Genomic DNA, 22876 nt, shown 5'->3' on the forward strand with positions numbered 1-22876 from the left:
TACCATTATATTTTGTCTTACCCTCTTATGAGGACCAAATAACATAACAGATATAATTTTCAAACCTTAAAGCACTATGTAAATACTAGATACTATTATTATCTACTAATCTTAAGAGACATACAGATGATTGACACCTTTTGGGGATTTTTGCAGAGGGAAGGTTCCATCAGGTCTAGGTTGAATTAGATGGTCTCCTATGTTCTAACTCTGAGATTCTACCCAACTAGAGAACTTTCAGAAGAGGTAACCAGGATGGTGAGGATTCTTAAAGGCAAATCTTATGAAGAGTACTTGAAAGAATTGAGGAAACTTATCCTGGAAAAGAAGAAATGGTCAGAGAAATAGATGTCTTCAAATATTAGAAAGGCTGTCCTGTGGAAGAAGGATTTGATCCACTGTGTTTAGTTTCAGAGAGCAAAACTTGTTTGGACCAGTGGGTAAAGGCCTCACATTTTGGCCCATACTCATCTGGTTGAAATTCGTCGTAACTTTTTAGCAGAAAAAATTTCAAATCTTTTTCCAATTACAGGGTTTTATTTGGAATTATAAAAAATGTTACTTGTAGAACTTTATTAGATAATGTGTTTATATTTATCAGAAGTTGTAAAATCACTATAGAATAATTTTAAATTACAGTCCATTAAGAAAATACCTTTTAACAAACAATAATTTGCAACATTTTCCTGTCCATCAAATATGAAGATGATACCATTAATTTATCACTATTAATACATGCATTGTAGTACTTTTATAGTTGAGGATAGGGGTCGACATTTAACCTTTTTCTTTTTCAGTCTCCAAAAGTGACAGCTAATTTTGAGATATTTAATAGGGCACTGAAGGTAGAATTTTGTGTTAAATATTGTTTTATTTTCATTAATGCTTTAATAACCAAATAAGAGAAAACCTGATCAGAGATCAGCAACATCAGCAACTCCTCTCTTCTCTCCCATAATCATCTTCTTCTGTCCCTTGATCCTCTTAGTGGAAAGTCTCTATTCATCTTCGATTAAAACAATGGAGGCTTTTACTGAGAGCTCCCATTTCCCCCCTTTCTGACACCAGCAACAGCATCTTTTGTTATCTCCTCCTCAACAATTCCTGGTGAAGAGGTGGCCTTTCCTTCCATTTTCTCCAAACAGAATGTTCCCCTAGTATCTCCAGCTATCTCTAGTCTTCAATTTCTCTCGATTTACTAGTTTCCTTACTGCTGCCTACAAATATGTCCATCTCTACTATCCTTAAAAAAAACAAAACAAAACAAAAAAAACCCCTCCATATATTTTTATATCTCTTCACCCCTTTGCAGCTAAATTCCCTTGAAAAAGCATGGTTGGCATCTCCTATTCTAAATCCTCTGTAATCTGGTTTCCAACTCAACTGTTCAATTGAAAGTGTTCTCTCCAGAGTCATCAATTGTTAATTATTTGCCAAATCACAGTCTTTTCTCAACACCCAATCGTCTTGACCTCCTCTCTGCAGCATTTGATCACTCCTTCCTTCTGGATATTCTCACATCCAGGTTTTTGTGGCATTGCTCTGTTTTGGATTTTCTTCTAACAATCTGGCTCCTCCCTCTTAATTTCCTTTGCTGGATATTCAATCACTACATAGTCAGTAACTATAGATATACAGCAAGGCTCTGTCCTGGGTCTTCTCTTTATTTCTCATTTGATCTCATCTATATATTCAACCATACTGTCTCTTGAGCTAGTCCCATACTACAAATTGTCTGTTGGAAATTTCCAATGGATATCCTGGAAACATTTCAAACTCACAATATCCAAACTGAACTCATTATGTTTCCCATAAAATCCATAAAAAAAGTTCTTCTGAACTTTCCCTTTAATGTTGAGGATACCATCACCTCTGGTGACCCAGGTTTATCACTTCATCATTATTCTCTCCTCCTCAGGAGGTCAGGTAATAAATACTTATTGAGTGCCTAATGTGAGGAAAACAATGCACTAAGTGTCAGGGATACAAAAAGAGGCAAAAGACAGTCCCTGACCTCAAGGAGCTGACAATCCAGTGGGGGAGACAATAAACAAATAAATATGTATAAACAAGGTATATTCAAGATGATCAGGGAATTACTAAAAGATGAAAAGTACTATAACTGAGAGGTTGGGAAAGGCTTCCTACACAAGATGGGATTTTGGTTGGGGTTTAAAGGAAGCAAGGAAAGTCAGTAGGTTGAGATAAGGTGGAAGGGCATTCCAGGCATGGAAGACAAAGAAAAATGTCTAGAGATGAGAGAATGTTTTCTTCGTGGAACAGTCAGGAGGCCAGTGTCACTGGTTCAAAGAGTATATGGTGGGAAGTAAGGCATGAAAAGTCTGGAAAGGTAGGAGGAGGCTATTTTAGAGAGGGCTCTGAATGTCAAACAAAGCATTTTGTATTTTATACTGGGGCTGATAGAGTTTATTGAGTGGGGGCAGAAAGATAACATGGTCAGACCCGTGCTTTAGGAAAATCACTATGGTGGCTGAATGAGGGATGAACTTGAGTGAGAAAAGCCTTAAGGCAGGCAAACCCGTCATTACCCTCTTGCAATAGTTAAGGTGTGAGATGATGAGGACCCACTCCAGGGTGGTGGTAGTGTCAGAGGAGAGAAGGGGGCAAATTAGAGAGCTGTTATACAGGTGAAATGAACAAGTCTTGGATAGGAGAGGTGAGAAAGTGAAGAGAGAATAAAGAATGACACCTAGGTTGTAAGGCTGGCAGAATGGTGTTGCCCTCAAAAATAATAATTAAGTTGTAGGAGGTGGAGGTTAGGAGAAAAGATGAGGAGTTCTGTTTTTAAATTATCTTAGTGGACATCCAATTTGAGATGCCTGAGAGCAGCTGGTGTTGTGTGATTGAAGGTCAGTGGACAGTTTAGAGCAGGATAGGTAGATTTGAGAATAGTCAGCACAGATATCGTAATTAAATCTATGGGAGCTGATGAGATCACCAAGTGAAGTAGTATAGAGGGAGCAGAGGCCCAGGACAGAACCATGTGGGACACCTATAGTTTTAGGGAGTGATCTGGAGGAGGATCCAGTAAAGGAAATTGAGAAGGAACATCCCATATCAGTTGTCAAATACTGGTATTTCTACCTCCACAACTCTTTTATCTGATAAATCTCTGTTCACATAGTCTATCAACGGGGGTCAGATTGTGGAACGACCTGAATGCTAAGTTAAGAATTCTGGACAGTATTTCCCTAACCAAAAAGACACAGTAGTCTGTTAAATATATTAATTTTTTAATTTTGGACCACCTTATTCTCCACAGCTTCAAAGTGGTAGTTCAGAGGGCAAGAACCAAAATAACAGAAAAGTTGAGATTCAAGTGTGATGAGTAAAAGAAAAAAGAGAAATCAGGATTTTAAGTTTATAAATTTTATGAAAGATCACTGATAATAAAAGTTTTATAGAAAGGTAGAAATTGGTTAATCAGTGGGAAATAATGATACAGATAACAGGAAATAACTGCAGATTTATGACTAGGAAATAATTTTTAAAAGCCAAATATGTTTTTAATAGCGGCAGCATGGGTACAGCATGGAATATGCTGAATTTGTTTTCAGAGGACCCAGATTCCTATCTTGGCTCTGTTATTTACCAGCTGTGTGATCTTGGTCAAGTCCCTACCTCTCTGGGACTCCACTTCCTTATCTCTAAGGAAATGAAATGGACTAGATGACCACTAACTTCCCTTTCAACTCTACATCTATGATCTTATGAACCTATCATTTCAAGATATGGTACTACATAAATCAAGCAAAAATACACATGAATAAGATACATACATGAAGGGAGACTTCTTACCTTCACATTTAAATGGATTATAAGTCTATTAAGGAACATTATATATATATATATATGTCTTTGACAATTTCTGTGACGATCTCTATCTAGCAGAGTATTAAAACTTCCAAATGTCTGAAGAAACTGTTAGAAAAATGAAATCCGTGCTTTTCTGTAGCTGAGAAAACCCCTACAACTAAATTCACCTTCTACCCTCTAATAGCTTTGATAAGAAACAAACATTCATGGAACACTGAAATACAACAGATAACTGTAATAACAGAGCATAATAAACACTGTTAACTAAGCAGGTGCAAGCCTTCTTGATGATCATGTTCAAGTGTTTGTAAATCTTCTTCAGAGAAGATAAGGGAAATAAATGTATGTAGATGGAGAGTAAACCGAAGGGCATTTTAGCTAAAAATTGCAGGGCATTCTGCCGACCACTGCTGTTCCAATAATCAACTAACCATACGGCCTCAACACATTTGTCACGTAACAAATGCCTGTTTAAATAATAAAAAAAAGAAAACATTGTGGGTTTAATTGCTGTTTTGCAGCAGTACTGATTGCACAGCACTGAGAGAATACATACGGGCAAAATGAAATTCAAGATTGGTTTTGGCCAATGGGCAAAACAAACATGATACTGCATATTCATGTAGTATTAATTGCTCCCAGTGACCCCGCTTTCCACCAACTTTTCTTGGCTGCTTGTATAGCTGATGAACATCTTTAATGGGTGGTCAGATGAAAGGGAGGGAAGAGAAACATTAAAATGTCATTTATAACAAACCACAAGTGCATTTAAAACCTTCCTGATTGTACTCAAGAATATTAATGTATGATAAACTGTAGCATAGATCTATGCTAAGGAAAAAAAAGACCCTAATATTAGTTCCAACTCAAATGGCTTATAAGTAGTCTCGCTGCTAAATTATACAAACTGGTTGGACATAATCCTTTGGTGTTACCCAAATGCTTTTTTTTTCATGCTATAGAAAAAAAAAGAAAAACAACTTCCCTTGGCTATATAGACAACTGGCACAAAACATAAGTAATATGAGAGCGTGAGGAAGGAATTACTGTCCTAGTACCAACCTGACCTTAGAGCAAAGCTCTTCCTGAACGGTGTTTGGACACAGTGTTCTGTTCGATAAAATACTGTAAAACACTTGCTGCCTTTCATTTCTATGTGATTCAAACCTGTATGAGGCCCACAGTATTTATGGCCCAAACCAGTACTCAATTCTTTCCTCATCAGGGTATCATTTTCAAATCTGAAGTTTCTACTATCTTACCAATTAAAGTGACGGGATATTTGGACAAAGGAGTAGATGGTATAGAAAAAAATACAGGAGGGATGGATTTAGAAGGATACTAAATATGGGCTCTACAAAAGAAATGTAAATATTTGCCTTTTCCACATGGCAACTGGAGTAAATGTTAATCATATTAAGGAAATTTGCCACTGGTCACCAAGGTTTAAACAAACCAGAGGGAAGCTCCATGTTGACTCTAGACAGATTTGAAGTAGACAAAATGAAAGCAAAAGAGAAAGAGGTCAGATTTGCAAAAGGAGTACAACTGTATTTGGATACTATTTATAAAAATAGGCTTTCAGAAAAATAGATCATTAATATATGGCCTGATTTGAAAAAAATTAGGAAAAAGCTGCTAACCAGATACTTTCACAAAGCCAACAAGAATCCAATTAAACTTAGACATCTGAAACTTCAGGAAGTAATATATTATACCAGAAACAGTGATATGTTATATCTTGCATCTATATGTTCACACATAAAATATATATCAAGGGACAGCTAGGTGGTGCAGTAGATAGGGCACTGGCCCTGAAATCAGGAAGACCTGAGTTCAAATCCGGCCTCAGACCAAACACTTGACACTTACTAGCTGTGTGACCCTGGGCAAGACATTTAACCCTAACTGCCTAAAAAAATAAAATAAATTAAAATAAAATATATATTACAACAGTATATGTCACATCTAAAAGTCAAATGAAAGCAGCAAGGACCAACAGCAAAATGTTAAATTGTGATTTTAATAACATCTGTGTTCTTAAGGATTGTTAAAATTAAGAGAGTCTCCCTTGATGAATGTGAAAAAGTATCTGCATTTTTTCACAAATTTGGTATTTCATGTCAGAGACACTCAGTAAATCCTTCACGGGCTGACTTTGCTAGGAAAGGAATATGACCTTATTGAAAGTAATAATAAAATTATTGATAATAATAGCAGCTGATATTTTTATAATGCTTTGTAGATTACAATGTGATTTTTACAGTCAATATCCTTTTATTCTTACAAAATTATGTGAAACTGATAATATACATGTTATTTCCCTTGCCCTTCAGAAGAGAAAAATGAAGCTCAGGAGCAATGACTTATGGTCCCGTAGTTGGTAAGAGGTAGTAATGGGACTCAAACCCAGATCCTATGACTCCAGATTCTGTGCTTTTTCCATTAAGTTCTCATGATGAGCTATATAATTCATGCTGTGGTTAATTCTTTCCTTACAAAAGAGTACTTGATAGTATTCGATCTTTAATAGTACTGCAGCATAGGTTACTAGGAGAGACTGTTCGCTGATGTTCAGACATAGTCTACACAAATATATTTTATGGCTACTGTAAAAAACTGGCAAATATCCAACAATCATAAATAAATAAGTGGATTATAGACTGAAACTTCTACTTACAACATGTAAGGATCTCAGAATCCATTCAGTTTAACTCATACTTAAGAAACTCCTCTCTACAAGATCAATCCACAAGCATTTATTAAGTATCTACAACGGGATGGGTGATGATGATACAGATAAAAATTAAACAGCCCCTGCCCTGCAGTAGTTTACTTTATATTCTAGTAATACTAAACAAGTAGTCACACAGCCTTTGCTTGAAAATCACTAGGGAGGGGTTGTATCACCTTTTGAAAAAGCTCAGTTCACTCAGAGAAAGGTCAAAGGCCACAAGTTCCCCACCCCTTGTCTAATTTATATGAAATTTTTTCCTACACTTGCCTCTTTGCAACCTCCGGCTGTTACTTCTAGTTTTGTCCCCTAATCACTCTTTCCACAGCTATCAAATCTTCCCTAAGCCATCCCTTTTTTAGGCAAAACATCTCTAGTTCCTTCAGTCTATTTTTCATGTAACATGATATTCCCCAACCTGGTTTCCCTCCTTTAAATTCTCTCCAACTTATTAATGTCCTTCCCAAAATGTGGTACCTTGTCCAGAACTGAATATATTACTCATAGTACTGTCTGACTAGGGCAGCATTATACTGGACATTATATTCATTTCTCACCCAGCTGCTTTCCTGGACGTCATACTCTCCAGAAACCCATCACTCTGCCAGATGAAATCAACTCTGAAATTCACTTCTCCTCAGCACACCCTGCCCCTGGGGCCATTCCCTCCTTCTGATGGGACATGGTACGGGTAGAAAATAAAGGCATCTTTACTGATACTCCACCATATAAGAAGGACTCTCTAGGAATTCACCTCATCATTCCTAATCCAGCTGCTTTCCTAGACTTTATGATCTTCATAAACTCATTACTCTGCAAGATGAAATCAATTCTAAATCTTTTACCTCCTCAGATCATCTACAGGACTTCATCATGCTCCTGTACCCACTTCAAAACCTTTCTTATGCCCTGCCAACATAATCCTTTTAATAATGGTCAGAAGAGGAAAGGAATGTAGGGAAAATAGCAAAATGCAAGGAATAGACTCTGTCAAAAAACAGAAGACACTGGTAAACTCTAATTTCAAGACTACTGATTCACCTAGAGTGTGTCCTTAAAGGTTAGCCAGAAAATGGATTTGGGGAACTGTTCCCCTAGGACAGAGTTCTAGGTTAGGCAACTTCAAGGCTCACAAACCTAAAGAAGAGCATTTTGCAAATATGTTAACCAGGTACTGGCTATATGTACACACTTCAGGTGGAAATCGACATCTTGTAACACACAGATTTGCTGCTAAGCAACAAAATGTAGTACTTAGTCTCCACTTTACGTAGAGCATTGCTTGGTGTGAGAAAACAAGACCTTTAAGAATTTCAATCTAACAAAATCTATCAAGCCTCTAGGAAGTTGTCTTTCTTTTGGGGATAAAACTTTTTAAAAAAGTTAACAAATTTTGAGAATTGGAAGAGACTTCTCTCAGGGGCCATCTAGTCCAATACATGTAAGAGAAGACTCTTCACTGTGAAACACCCAACAAGTGGTAAGCCAGTCTCTGCCTGAAGACGTCAAGGGAGGGAGAACTTAGCACCTTTCAAGGCAGCACATTCAATTTTGAACAGTTCCAATCATTAGAAACTTTTCTTTCTAATATCAAGCCTAAATTTGCCCCTGCAACTCCCATTCACTTACCCTGTTTCTGCCTTCTGGAGTCAAAGAAAAAAATCTAATATCTTTCCCTCAAGACAGCCCTTCAAATATTTAAAGTCAGTTTTATGTCCCTCCTGAGTCTTTTCTAGTCAATAATACAATTAGATGGATTGGGCTGACTGGTTGGATAAACTGGACTCAAAGAATAGTTGTTAATGATTCAACGGCAATAAGGCTCCAGAAGTCTACTAAGGTCTATGCTGCTGAATATTTTTTATCGACATTCTGGATAAAGTGATAAATGGCATACTCATCAAGCTTGTGTGCAACATATTGCTGGGAAAGATCTTTAACACGTGAAAGACAGAGTTAAGACAATCTTAACAAACTAGTTTGAGCACTAAGAAGGATCTTGGAAAATAAAATTCATGAGTACCTGTGAAGTTATTTCTATTTTCTGTGTGTGTATGCATGTGTGTGTGTTTGTATATGTTAATTTGGCAAGTTATTTGTGCACACTGGTTACACTTTTTAGACAAATACCACTTTTCCTTGTCATTAAAGTTGTTTCCATTTGTATCTAAAGAATTTCATTCTTGAGCATCTTCTATCTTTACTGAGCTGACTCTACCCTGTGGCACTTTTGTTCACTGGGACCATATCTATATTTCCTTTCAACTCTTTGAAATCCGCTTTCAAAAAAATCTAGGTTATTTGTCAGAGCGTGCTGAGATTTTTCTCTCCATTTTTATTATAAAAGTCTAGAAGACACTTGTCATTTCCCTCCAATGTGACCATCACTTCCACTCTAGCAACCAGTTTCTGATAGTAAGAATCAAATGCAGAACAGAATTTAGCCTTGTTGGTTCCTCTAACTTTTGAAGGATAAAATTACCACTAAGATAAGTTAAGAAATTATTAGCTGCTCTGCTTTTTGACAGACAAGGGAGCACTAGCAGATGTCTGCAGCTAGTAATCAAAAACTATATATTTTGTTTACATTGCTTTAAAAAAGTTTGTTTTGATGAACTGTCAGCTTGTCTCCTTGAATTAACCTCAATCAAATTAAAATAATCCATCAATAAACATCCACTGCCTGCCTGCCTGCTATACATACAGTTACGATCACAATGTCATGAGAAGTTTTTAAAAAATTATTTTATGGTTCTTAAAAACCGTTCTGTCTTTTATAGCTGCAGGTGCACTATATTAAAGTAGGTGAAAGGAAATTGAGGAAGCGTGCATATTAACCTTGATTACAGAAATAGATGGCCAACATCAAAATTCGAGAGTATGTGATTTATTAGTATCACTGCTTAGCAAATATATTAACTAAATGTAGGTCTGATAGTGCGGCAGTCATCAAAGAAAAATTAACTTCCTCTCAATAGATTAGTCAAGAACCAACTAGTGTCACATTTTATAGTGGAAAAGATTAATGTGCAGCTAGGATCCTATTTAATGTCCCTGTGCCACAGGATCTAAGCAAAGTTTCACTTAATTTAACATCTTCATGTTATAGCTATGTTTATTCCCAACTTTAGGTGCAGACTCCTATGGACAAAATGAAAATGATAAAACTGTAATATAGCAGATTTCTTTTTTTCCTTTGTGTATCTCTCTGGAGAATACATTTATCTCTAAGGCTAAGTTTATCATGGCAAGACCAAGCTCTAATATAGTGAAGTTGGTCAACTGAGTCAGCTGAGTTGCACACTTCAATTCAAATCAACATTTAATACTTAAGCACCTAAATGGCACAAGGTGTTGCATGTGAAGCTAAGAATAAAGAGATGAACCATAATAGTCTGTGACCAAAAGGAACTTACACTTTAGCAGACAAATAATGACAACACTAGACAGATTGTGTAAGTGTCACATCATCAGAGTAGCACGAGAAATTAGGAGATAGAGCGAATATTTTTAGTTGGGGTGAGGGGATGGAGAATCAGGGAAAAATTCATGAATGAGGCGGCACCTGAGCTGGGTCTTAAAGAGAAGGGAACAAACTGAACAAAAAGAGATATGAAAGAAATAGGTTCCTGGCACAGGGGGCAGTGTATAAAAGTAAAGGAAGTCTAGAAGAATATAAATTGAACTTGAAGAAAGGTAAGCAAGCCAGTTTTGCTGGAACATAGGATATATTAAGAAATCAGTCTAGAAAGGTAGGCTAGAACAAGATTACAAAGGGACTTGGCTAAGGCTAAGAAACACACAATTTTTTTGACTGTTTGTTTAAAGGTACATTGGAGAAAAGAAGGCAATAAAAGAAGGCATAGGACTATTGCTCAGAGTAAATAAGAGAGTGATAAAAGAAGACAAAGAGAACTATTTTAGTCCTATTTTACTTTTGATTTGGAAAAAATAAATCTACCAAGGTCAATAACTGCTGAACGAGAAAGGACAGAACAAAAATGGCTAAAACCCAAGATAATGAGGAAGCGAAAGAACACCTGACTTTCCTTAATAAGTTCATGTTACTAAACCCAGATGAATTACAATTCAAGGTCCTTAAGCAACCAGTAGTTAGGACTGATTGCTGAGCAGTTAGATCCAGAAGAAGGGGGTTTGGTATTATAGGACTACAGAAAGGTAACTTTCCCTTTTCCAGCTCATCACCAAATTTTTTTAAAAAAGAAAAGGGAACAAAAGTACATGTTAGAAATTTGACTTTCAATTCCTGGCAAAATTCTGGAAAGTACTATTAAAGGAAGGGATGGTGAGTACCTCAGAATGAGAGGTGATTACAAAGAGATAAAGGATGGGTTATGCCAGACTTAACTTCATTTTCTTTTCTGGCAGGGTTGGTAGACTTGGTAGATCAGGGGAATGCCACAGAAAACACTTACCTAGATTTTAACAAAGCATCTGATATAGTTTCTCATGTTATTTTTGTGGATAAGATGGAGAGATATAGAGTGTAGGGGAGGGTTAGATGAATTTATAACTAGTGGAATGGCAGGGTCTCTAAAATAATAATTGATGATACAATGTCAACTTGGAAGGAGGTCTTTAATGGCGTGCTCATTTTTTTATCACTGTTTTAAACATTTTTATCACTGACTAGGATAAAGACACAGATGGACTGCTTATAATATTTGTAGATGACAGAAAGTGGTGGCTAGCTAACATGCTGGATGACAGAATCAGGATCTAAAAAAGAACGAGACACTAGAAGTAGGACAAACTTCATAAGATTAAATTTAATAAATATAAATGTAAAGTTCTTACATTTATACAATGCACATTATTTTCGCAACTTATGTTCACTTAAAGGGTAGTCAAAAATGTCAAATGTTGTAGGTGCTCTTTCTATTTCATAAACTTCAACGTATGAGTGAAAGCTTAGAAGCGGGGATGAAGATTCCATGAATGTGGGAAAATAGTAAGGACACCAGTCTGACTAGAGCAAGGGATTTTATTTATATTCCCTATCACAATACCTTGCATATATGTAAATACTTGCTGAATTGAATTAAATTGTGTAGAAGATAAGAATGGTTAGGTACAGCAGAGCTACAACAAGTCTTAATGATGAGCTAAAAAACATAATGGGAATTCATTGTTAAGTTTTATAGTTTATCAATTAATTAGTAAACATTTATTATTTACCTATTATGTTTCACAGACTATGCTGAATATAAAGACAAAAGATAAACAGTCCTTGACTTCAAAGAATTTATTAAGAGAGATATGTACATATACACAAAACAGATATGAGGTACTCTAGAACCTGTGGGGATCAGGAAAGTCTTCATGTAGAAAGTTGAACTTCAGCTGATACTTGAGAACCAGTTGGTAAGGTTGTATGACTTCCTCCAACTCCATAACAACATGTGAGTAAGGATGGAGGAGGTGGATGGTGGGTATAAATCAAGAACTGGGATTTGGCAAGGCATGAGCATCAAGATGATGGGAGCAAGGGACTTCAGAGTAGAGGATAGCACAGTGTTAAAACTATTTAACTTAAGTGTCCATGTTAGATAGAGAAGTAAATGAAGGTACAGCAGAGGTGACAACCTGGGAAAATACTGAGGGTAGAAGGAGTAGAGGTCATGGTAAGCATGAAAAAGGTTCAAAATGAGTAAGGTATAAGGACAGTGGGATGGAAAGAAATTTATACTCAGATAAAAGAATTTCAGAGTTATCTGATCATGGAAATGGAAAAATTATGAAAAACAGCAACATCAAAGATGTGACCATTCCTGTGTGTAGCTGAGGTAGAACCAAAGAATAAATCATGAGAGCTAAGCTGAGCAACCAGGAAGTAAGGGTGGTTGGGGGAACATTAACATGGAGGCAGACATCTCCTAGTACAAGGACAGGAATTTTGGTAGAAGGGAAGAATTAGATATGTTAGATATTGAACTTCTTGAGAAAGTATGGTAGGTAATAGTTACAAAGATCTTGATTAGGTGATAAATGTGGGTAAAGGGAACCCCAAAAGAAAGGTTATTGACTGTAGCACTGATGAAACAGTAGTGGCACTAATGATATCTGGAGGTGGTTCATCTGATAGTAGTATACTGTTTGGATCAAAGAGGGTAAAGACTAAAGACAGTTAAGACTAATTGTGAGGCTACTGTAATCTTCCAGACACTAAGTGTCAGCAGTATGTACAGAGAAAAAACTAATAAATTAGAGTGACACTATGAAGAAATGAGTGATACTCCTGAACTATAATACTTGAAGTGACAAGAAACGCTAATTTAAGCTATGGATACCTCTTACTCATCAATAGTTCTCAACTCATTCTATTGAGAGCTATTCTCAACGGGAATTTAATCTCTGATTTTTTAAATAGAAGCCAAACATGAAAGATTTCCTTAATAGAAATGCACTGTACACCCAAACTTGTTAATAGGAATCTATTTCACAAAGTAAGAGATATCTGCATCATACAAACGCGCGCACGCGTGCACACACACACACACACACACACACAATATACACAAATAAGTTAATTTACTAAACATTGCTGCACAAATTTCTGATAATCAGTTACTTTTTGTATGTTCTAAGGTCTTGCTGATGCTAGCGGCAGCTGATTTTTTTAGCATTCCATCTTCCCATATTAACTTCTTCACTTGGGTTATCCATTCTATTTTTCTTTTTTAATTCTTTACCATCTAGAGACCACTTAATAGTATGCTATAGAAACATTACTTCTTAGTTCATGACACGAAATGCTCTTATTTCATCAACCTTACCTGTCACCCTTCCTAATTTACTCTGAAGAAAACAAAGTTCTATAAACTTTGACTCCTAGATAATAAACCTTTTATCAATTTTCTATGATTCTAACTGTACAAAGAACAATAAAGAATCTTTCCTTTATACCACAAAGTTGATAAGGGGCAAGAAAACAACAAAAAATATATAGTCTCAGTTTTCAAGATAACTATTCTAGTCATCCACAAGCAAAAGCAGGGTGTTGAAAGCTTCTGAAAGATACATTTCCCAACCTCTCTGTGTTTCTGGAGATGATGATAAAGTACCTTGAGGCAGAGGTGGAGCTCTCAATAAAGGACCACACAGTAGCCAAACTCATGGTATCACACAACCCTGGGTCTAATTGCTGTTCAAAGCTGGGGGTAGACAAGTGAGTTTGGGCCAGGATTCTTCCCCCCCCCCAATCCCCTCAAGGTTGGGCTATCTCCACTTCAGTTTTCATTATTCTCTTACTTCAACAATGATACTTTTCGAGGTATCATTAATGTAACAGGTAGAAGTGATTACCATTGCATATTTCTATGCCATAGAACAGATGGCTTGGCTAGCATAAAACAGGACAGTACACATTATCAGTGGTAATGTATTTTCAGAAGCAGCTAGATGGCTCAGTGGATGGAACACTGGGCCTGGCCAGAGTCAGGAAGACCTGATTTCAAATCTGGCCTCAGATACTTGCCAGCTGTGTGAACCTGGGCAAGTCACTTAACCTCTGTTTGATATAATTCCCTGGAGAAGGAAATGGCAAACCACTCCGATATCTTTGCCAAGAAAACTCCATGGACAGTACTGGTGTGCTATGGTCCATGGGGTCATGAAGAGTGACATGTGACTGAAGAATACCAAGTTTTCATTCCTTCAACTAAATATTTACTTAACTCAGGTGTGTGTGTGTGTGTGTGTGTGTGTGTGTGTGTGTGTGTGTGTGTGTAAGGTGGAGGAGAAGAATGATAATAATAATTATAGTAACACTAGCTAGCATTTATATAGCACCTACTATATACCAGTCACCATGCTAAGTGCTTTACAAATATTTTCTCATTTGAGCTTCACAACAACCTGGAGAAATATTTACTGTCATTACTCCCACTTTAAAGATGAGAAAACTGAGGCAAACAGAGGTTAAATGACTTGCCAAGGCCACACAGCTAGGGACTGGGACTAAATTTGAACTCAGGTCTTTCTGACTTCTGGCCCAGTGCTCTGTGTACTATGGCACCACCTAGCTGCCTCAGGAAGAGAGAAAGGGGAAGGGATTGAACAAAACTGCAACACTGTGGCATAGCTGATTAAGGACTGACCTTGAAATTAGGAAGACCCTGGTTGAAATCCTACCACTGATACACAGCAGCTGTGACCATGGGCAAGACACTTAATTTATCAATGCCCCAGGCAAGTCTAAGACTAAGTTACAGACAGTTGTCAATATCCATGGAGTAAGCAATTTCACACTTGGTCTCTATGTTGCCCTCATCTATAACTTCGTAAATTTTTGAGGAGGAGCTGTTTAGGGAGGAAGAAGACTTATTTCTTAGATGCCTCTTAACACCATTCCCAGTCACTTCTACCAAGGTCACATTTGAAACAAAATGCAGTTTTACATCTAAGGATTGTCAATATAAACCCACTATGGAAAAAAAAAACAAAACCTGTTAGTCTCCTAATGGCTTTTTAATTGACATAAATGGATAGCGATCAGCACAGATTGTGTATAAATTGTGTACAGCCTGTGAACTCTTTAGCTTCTCAACTTCTCTAGCATCATACACACCTATCAGGCAAATGGCCATAGGTTGCCATAATTGCTACAACTTCATGTTCTGGGTCAGTATCAAAAAGTATTTATATTCACTACTGACAATAAAGGACATGGGTACACACAATGCTTCTTCCTTTGTGGAGAACAGCAGGTGGACTGTGTCAGCAATAATGGAGGGCATGGGATCAGGGGTAGTCCAGCCGGATGGGGGCGCTGTGAGAAGTGTTTTACTGGAACAATGTGGTTTAGTGGAGGGAAGCAGGCCCGGTCCAAGCCTACAAAGTGGAAAGTGGTGAGGAAGGAATAACTAACCATAGCCTTGAATGACAAACGTACCTGAGCAAACTTGTGGATCTGTTCCACCACTGCAGCAAAAAGAGCATGGACACTTTCATCAATCAGGCTCTGCATATAATGCACTGCTTCTTCATCAGACAAGTCTAAACGGAACTTATCCTGCACCTAGAAAAGAATTTGATGGCTTCTTATATGATGAAAAACAAACACAAATTTTTCTAACAACAGAATCAGACCAGTAAAGGTATTGTTATAATATATAGCAAGTTATTTCCATGGAGGAGTAATGACCCATAACTCACAAGATACAATTCTGAATGAATTACAAGGCTATTCCTTTGAATATAGCCACTGACTATAATGCTTAATGTATTATATATTCTATATACATACTGTGTACATAATAACTTGTTCTATGTTTAAGACAAAACATTTACATAAAAATGTTAATAAAAATAAGATTCTGTTAGGCCCTTCTAACTTTAAAGTAAATAAAGCAGATTAAAATAATTCTTTGTAATACATATTTAAGGGCTTATGAAACTTTTTTTTAAACTAGAACCACCATGTAAGAAGAATTTCAATCTATAGATTATATTTGCTCACATTTTCCTTCTTTTTCTGTCTGATATTCTTATTATGAAACTGTTCAAGAGTGGGAAATTATATAACTGCTTAGCTCTTGGTCCTCAAGAACCTTCAGAGGCTATGCACAAATCTATTTATAGCAGTAGTTTTTGTTACAGCAAAGAATTTGAAACAAAGTGGGTACCCATTAACTGGGTATAACAGCTGAACAAACTGAAGAAATCTGGCAATGAATATGTGGAGCAAGAGTTAGGAGGTGAGGATGACATTGAGGGCCTGGATGACTAGGGGGATGGTGGTGCTCTCAACAGTAATAGGAAAATTCATAAGGGGGAGCATTTGAGGAGAAAAATAATGAGTTTGCTTTAGAAACATTTAGTTTAAGATGGCAACAGGATATCCAGTTTAAGATGCCCTAGAAGGAGGTGGTGATTATGATTTTAGCTCAGGAGAAACTAGGGCAGGACACAGAGATCTGGGAACCATCTGCCTAGAGATACTGAATCAATGGGTTCTAATTTCATTAAATGAAATGGTATAGAGGGAGATTATCAAAACATGAGTGAAGAACCAGCAAAGGAGGCTAAGGAGTGGTCAGGAGAACAAGGATAGAAAGTAATGTTACAAAAACTGAGAGAAAAATTGTGATATGGGGTGATTAACAGGCAGAATGCTGCAGAGAGGTCAAGGAAGATAACAAGGGGAAACTGTGGAACACAATGGTACATGCCCTTATGTAATCCCTGAAACTGGAGAGGCAGAGGCTGAAGACAGTTTGTGCTTAGGAGTTCTGAGGTGTAACAGGCTAAATTTATTGGATTTCTGCACTATTTCTAGCACCAACATTGTGAGCCCCTGGGAGCAAGGGACCAACCAGGCTGCCAAAGAGGAATAAACAGGTAGGTCCAGGTTGGAAAAATGGAGCAAGTAAAAGCTCCCTTGATCAACATTAGAGTTGATATCAGGTCCATGAGTAGCTGCTATACTTCCAACACCTGAGCCATATAGGGAAACCCTGTCTCAAAAAAAAAAAAATTACGATTGGATTGGATGATTAGATTGCACTGGATTTGGCAATTAAGTGATCGTTTGCAACTTTGGAGAGGGCAGTTTCAGTTGACCGATGAGGATGGAAGGATTTAGAAGACAGTGAGAAGGAAGAAGAGGCACTGATAGCATCTGGCTTTCTCAAGGAATTTTCTATCTAACATCAGTGCCTTTACTTCCTTTATTCTCACTCCCTTCTAAATCCCCTGCAAACTGGCTTCCATCCTCTGGCCACTGTCACTGGCTGTACCCCATGCCTCAAATGCTCTCCTTGCTCACCTCTACCTCCTGGCTTCCCTGTTTTTTCAAGTCTCAGCTAAAATCCCACCTTCTACAGGAAACATTTCCTCATTCCTCTTCATTCTAGTGCCTTCCGTTTTTATTTCCTCTATAAAATTTATTTATCCTGTATATAACTTGAGTACAGGTGTTTGCATGTTGTCTCCTCCTCCATGAAAGCAGAGACTGTTTTTTAAAATTTATTTTTGTTTCATTTATTTTATTATTTATTTATATGTCCCCAGTTCTCAGCAGAGTGCCTGGCACATAGTATCTGCTTAATGTTTATTGACCAACTCTCATTATCATCCACTCTCTAAGGATGTAAAAGTAAATGCTGAAATGTGAATTCTAAGCTTAGTACTATCATTTGCTCTTGGTTTCATATTAAATGAATGATAATTGAAGAAATATTAAAAAATAATAATAGGATACATCACTTGATGGGCATAAATAACTACCTGAAAAAGAATAAAGAACAAGAAAATGCTACAGCCTCCTAAGCCTGTTTTGTTTATACCATTTTGGCCTGTGTGGGAAACTTCCCCTACTTGTGTTTTATTCTTTACCTGCCTATGGCTATGTTAATGTGAGTCTAGGATGGGATGGGTAGGGGAATATGATATGGAAGTTAAACTCCAGTTATGATATGTCTCATCTCAAACACTATACCAGCAACAACACAAGCTTACAGATCTTGCCAAGCAGAAAAGGTGTTTTATATGATGCCAATGGCCATTCTAGTTATTACTAGGCTTAGCAATGACTTGACGAATCTTTTGGTAACTCCTAAAAGGCTAGAAAAAATTATAAAGTGATTGCGATCTATTCATACAGGGAGTGTCTGTAATGCCAAAATCACAGATCCTTTAAGCATTTAACTTATTCTGAGTGACAGAATTGGCTGGTAAATGAAACTCATTATTTCCTGGGTAGGTAATTCGCCTACTCTGTCTTGCTTCAGTTTCTCATCCATAAAAATTCAATGATGATGTAAGAAATTCAACAGATGTTTCAATTGCTGTAAGAAAAAACAAACATGAAAAGGATTTCTCTCAAGAGGATGTAATGAACAAAAACTTGAAACACTGTAATAACAATGGTTCTGAATATCTGTCATTTAATTTGAATGATACTAGAAGGGATATAATTAATGATAAACACAATTGCTACTCAATTGATGACAGTTTCACTTTGAGACATTCAAATCCTACTTAGGATGCCAATTTTATACATAATGGCTCTTAACTTAAAAGGAGAGAACATTCTTTTGATGAGTTCTGCACTTTCTGCTTGAAGAAATCTTCACTAAAAACACACCCTGGATAGCACAGCATTTCACACTAGAAGAATACACTGTAATCAATGGACATTCCTGGACCTAACCTTAGGTAAAGAGAAGAGTATGCTCTTTAATACTTGCAGAATTGTTTGTATATCATTGAATCAGTGGTTCCTGGTGTTGTCAAATTTAAAGGTCATATTTAAATCTTCCAAGTATTCCTGTTAAATATAGAGGACCAATCCTCTTTGCATCTAGTTTTGAATTTGACCACTTATTTGAAATTCTAACTCTTTAATTCATAGTGTCAACTAAACTGGAAAGAAATGACAGTTACTGTAGTTAATAAAAAAATTAGGGAGGGGCCTACTTTTTTAAAAATGCATTTTAGTTCCATGAAACTTTTTAAATATATTCAACTGAATCTCAACTGAACTATTCACCAAAACAGCTAATTCTCAATTATTTGTATTAACATATTTTTAAAAAATGAATATACCTTCTTACACACACATATATACATATATACGCAAATTCATACATGTATATGCACTTATATATCTATGTATATTTATGTATGTGAGGTAAGTTGGCATGGGGCACAGAGGCCCAGCCTTTAAGTCAGGAAGGTATGGGTTAAAATCCTGTCTCTGATACATACTAGCTATATGCTTCTGGGTGGGCAAGGCACCAAACCTTTCAGTGTCTTAGGAAACTCCCTACAATTATAATTTGCAGAGCAGCTGTTGATCTACATTTGTAGACAGTGCTTCCTACCTGAGAGTTCCCTATATTGAAGAAAACACAGGTCCAGACTAATCCACAACACTCCTTGGCCCCATGATATCACCTAACAGAAGATTTGAATTGTTACAGTAACACACGTGACTAATAACAAAACTACTGACTACATGCCACAGAGATTAGGAATTTCTGACATTTCTAGCAAATGTGTGCAGTGATAACAATCATAATAAGCAGTGTCCTTTGCTGTGACCCCTACATGTTATTCCCTAGAGCTGCCTACTTTGCCCACTCTTAACTCTGACTCTCCCAAAAAATGGATATTGAGAGTGCAGCACATATAAGCTCCTTACAGCTGGAGAGAGTTCCAGTAAATTGCAAAATTTACAAACCCCACAAAAAAGACAGAGGAAGGAAAAAAGGGGGGAAAAAGAGCAGAAAAAATCCCCCATAAAGTGAATAATTATCAATTGCCCTGGGCATATGAATAAATGAAAAATAAGTGTAGATCTTTTTTCTTTACCCATACACACGCCTCAGAAATATATAAGGGTGCTTTGTAGTATGATGTTGTCTAAGATGGCTACAATAAGGTAAACAGGTTAAATGTGACTAACAAACAATATAATTTCAAAGTTAAATGAGTTTCAATTTAGTGACCTAAAGTCTGGATTAACTAGATAATTTTTATTACATTAAATTAAAAAGTTTTTGTATGAATAAAATAAATGTAGCTAAGTTCAGAAGAAAGCAGAAAACTGGGGGAAAAATTTTACAGACAGTTTCTCAGGTAAAGGTCCCATATCTCAAATATATAAAGAACTTTGTTAAATCTATGAGAATGAGTCATTCTCCAACTGATAAATGGTCAAAGGATGTGAACAGGCAGTTTCCTGATAAAGAGATCAAAACAATTTATAGTTATATAAAAAAAGGCTCTAAATTATTATTGATTAGAGAAGTGCAAATTAACACAACCATGAGATACCATTTTCCTATCAGATTGGCTGAAATGATTAAAGTGGAAAGCAACAAATGTTGGAGGGGATGTGGAAAAACTTGGACACTAATTCACTGTTGGTAGAACTGTGAACTGATCCAACCATTTTGGAGAGCAATCTGGAATTATGCCCAAAGAGTTACTAAAATACCTATACCCTTTGACCTAGAAATACCATTACTTCGTCTATTTCCAAAGATTATTAGGGGAAAAGGAAAAGAACCTATATGTTCTGAACTATTTGTAGCAATTCTCTCGTTGTGGCAAAGAACTGGAAATTGTAAGGATGCTTTGGAAAATGTGTGAATGGAGAAAGGGTTGAATAAGTGGTGGTATATGATCATGGGGGAATACTATTGCACTACAAGAAATGATGCACTAGTTAATTTTAGAAAAAAACATGGATAGACTTGCATGAAATAATGAAGAGCAAAAGGAGCAGAACCAAGAGGACATTGTATAAAGTAACAGCAATACTGTTTTAAGAACATTGAGTGATTAAGTCATTTTTACTGTTATAAATATTCAAATTAACTACAAAGGACCTGTGAAGGAAGACGTTATTTGCATTCAGAGAAAGAACTAATAGAAGCATGTATAGAATTATTTTACATACACACCCACACACATATTTGTGTCTAATGGTAGCCATTTCTAGGGTGGGGTGGGGGGGAGAAAAGAAAGAAAAAAAGTTACATGACAACTTTATTACATATTTGAAAGGAACAGCAAATTGTACATAATAGATTGGCAGTTTTACATACAATCACCTTTTAAAAAAAATTCTACTATGTTATAGAAATGCTTGTTTTATTTCATAAATCAAAAATAAAATAAATAAAATTTAAAATAATTATCTTAGATGAATATATATTACTACTTTAAACCACTTGGTACTTTCCAAGCTTTATTTGAGCTGATCATACACATTCCAAAGGTTTGGTTCCCAAAGACTTTAGGATAAATAAGACTATCTTTTCCTATACTATATGCCATTTCATAATGTTAAAGATGACAAGTTACATGACCAAAGACACTACACAAATGCAAAGAAAAGATGGTATATGAGTGTCAGTTTTTCCATTTTTCTTAATCATGAGCTTAATTTTCCCATATTTTGAAGAATTTTAAGTTTAACAATGGGGCATGAAATGAAGTCTTTAAAATAGTATATTTCATGCATCATTTGTATTACCAGTGATACATACATTTTTGAAATTAAGTTTTACATCTCAAATTTAGTGCAAATAATCTGGTCACAGTGAATGTGGCCTTTTGACTGAGTCCAAGTTTTACAGAACAAATCTTTTTATTAAGGGAATTTATTAAGGGAAATTATATAAGTGGAGTTTGGATTCAAAGGGCCACACTTGAGGACCTACAGGGCCAAGTGTGGCCTTCAGGTTGCAGGTTCCCCATCCCCTAGGGGTATCACTGATAATACAAATGATGCCCCATTGTTAAACTATACTATCTAACAGCCATATTAATCAATATTGTTTTAGACTATTTAAGATAACGAGACACCATTAGGTTGGAATATTGCTATGGTATAGAAAATGATGAGTTGGTGGACTTAGGAAAATACTTTACCTGCTACCCTGCCTTCCTATTACTTAACCCACCCCCTCCAAAGACTCCTCTCTTATCCTCTCCCCTTGCCCTCGTTTCTATCTGAATTTAGAAGACTTTTATAGCCTTACAAATATATATGTTGTTCCCTCTGTATCCCATTAATTTAGGCACCCTTCTATGCCCCTCCATCCAATTCCCTCAACTTCTTATTTCTTTATAAATTTAGAAGAATTTTATTCCCTTCTCAATGTATATACTGTTCTCTCTTTAAATCGGATCTGATATGAGTAAAAATCCCTCCCTTATCTTCTCCCCCCTCCCTATCCCCTTAGCTTTTTATTTCTTTCTGAATTTAGAAGACTTTTATACCTTCTAGATATAGATGTATTGTCCCCTCTTTAACCCATTCCCATTGACAGTAGGATTCCAGATCTACCAGCCCTCTTCCCTATCTAATTCCTCTGTGTCAGTTCTTCCTCTTGAACCTCATTTGTATAAGATAATTACTCTTTTTACCTTTTTCTAGATGGTATTACTTTTTAGAATCACATCAAACTTAGGTCTACTCCAATCTTTCTTTTGAACTACCCAATTACTAACTACAATCTTAAACATAGTTTAAATTTTCTTATATAAAAAGTGAACAAACAGTCTGTCCTTATGGAGTCCCTTGTAATTAGTCTTTGATGTTTACGCTGTATTTCTCTTAGATCTTGCATATCAATTTTTCTATTGTGTTCAGGTCTTTTTGCAATAAAATCCTGAAAGTCTGGCAATTCGTTGAATGTCCAGAGTGTGTGTCTCTGTGTGTGTGTGTGTGTGTGTGTGTGTGTGTGTGTGTGTGTGTGTATGCAGGTTTATACTTAACTTTGCTGTGTACGATACTTTTGGCCGCAACCCTAGTTCTTTTGCTCT

At 36.4% G+C, this 22876-nt stretch overlaps 1 protein-coding gene across 1 annotated transcript in view; it reads right to left on the bottom strand.

The window, feature by feature from the left end:
- PIK3C3 (phosphatidylinositol 3-kinase catalytic subunit type 3) overlaps positions 1-22876 on the bottom strand; it is a 190483-nt gene that overhangs the window by 4454 nt on the left and 163153 nt on the right. Inside the window, exon 24 of the mRNA XM_020985729.2 lies at positions 15486-15611. Coding sequence (XP_020841388.1) covers positions 15486-15611 — 126 coding nt within the window. The remainder of the gene's footprint in view (positions 1-15485; positions 15612-22876) is intronic.

This window comes from Phascolarctos cinereus, unplaced genomic scaffold (assembly GCF_003287225.1).
Source record: "Phascolarctos cinereus isolate Bilbo 61053 unplaced genomic scaffold, phaCin_HiC Scaffold_4;HRSCAF=312, whole genome shotgun sequence".
NCBI classification, from domain to species: Eukaryota; Metazoa; Chordata; class Mammalia; order Diprotodontia; family Phascolarctidae; genus Phascolarctos; species Phascolarctos cinereus.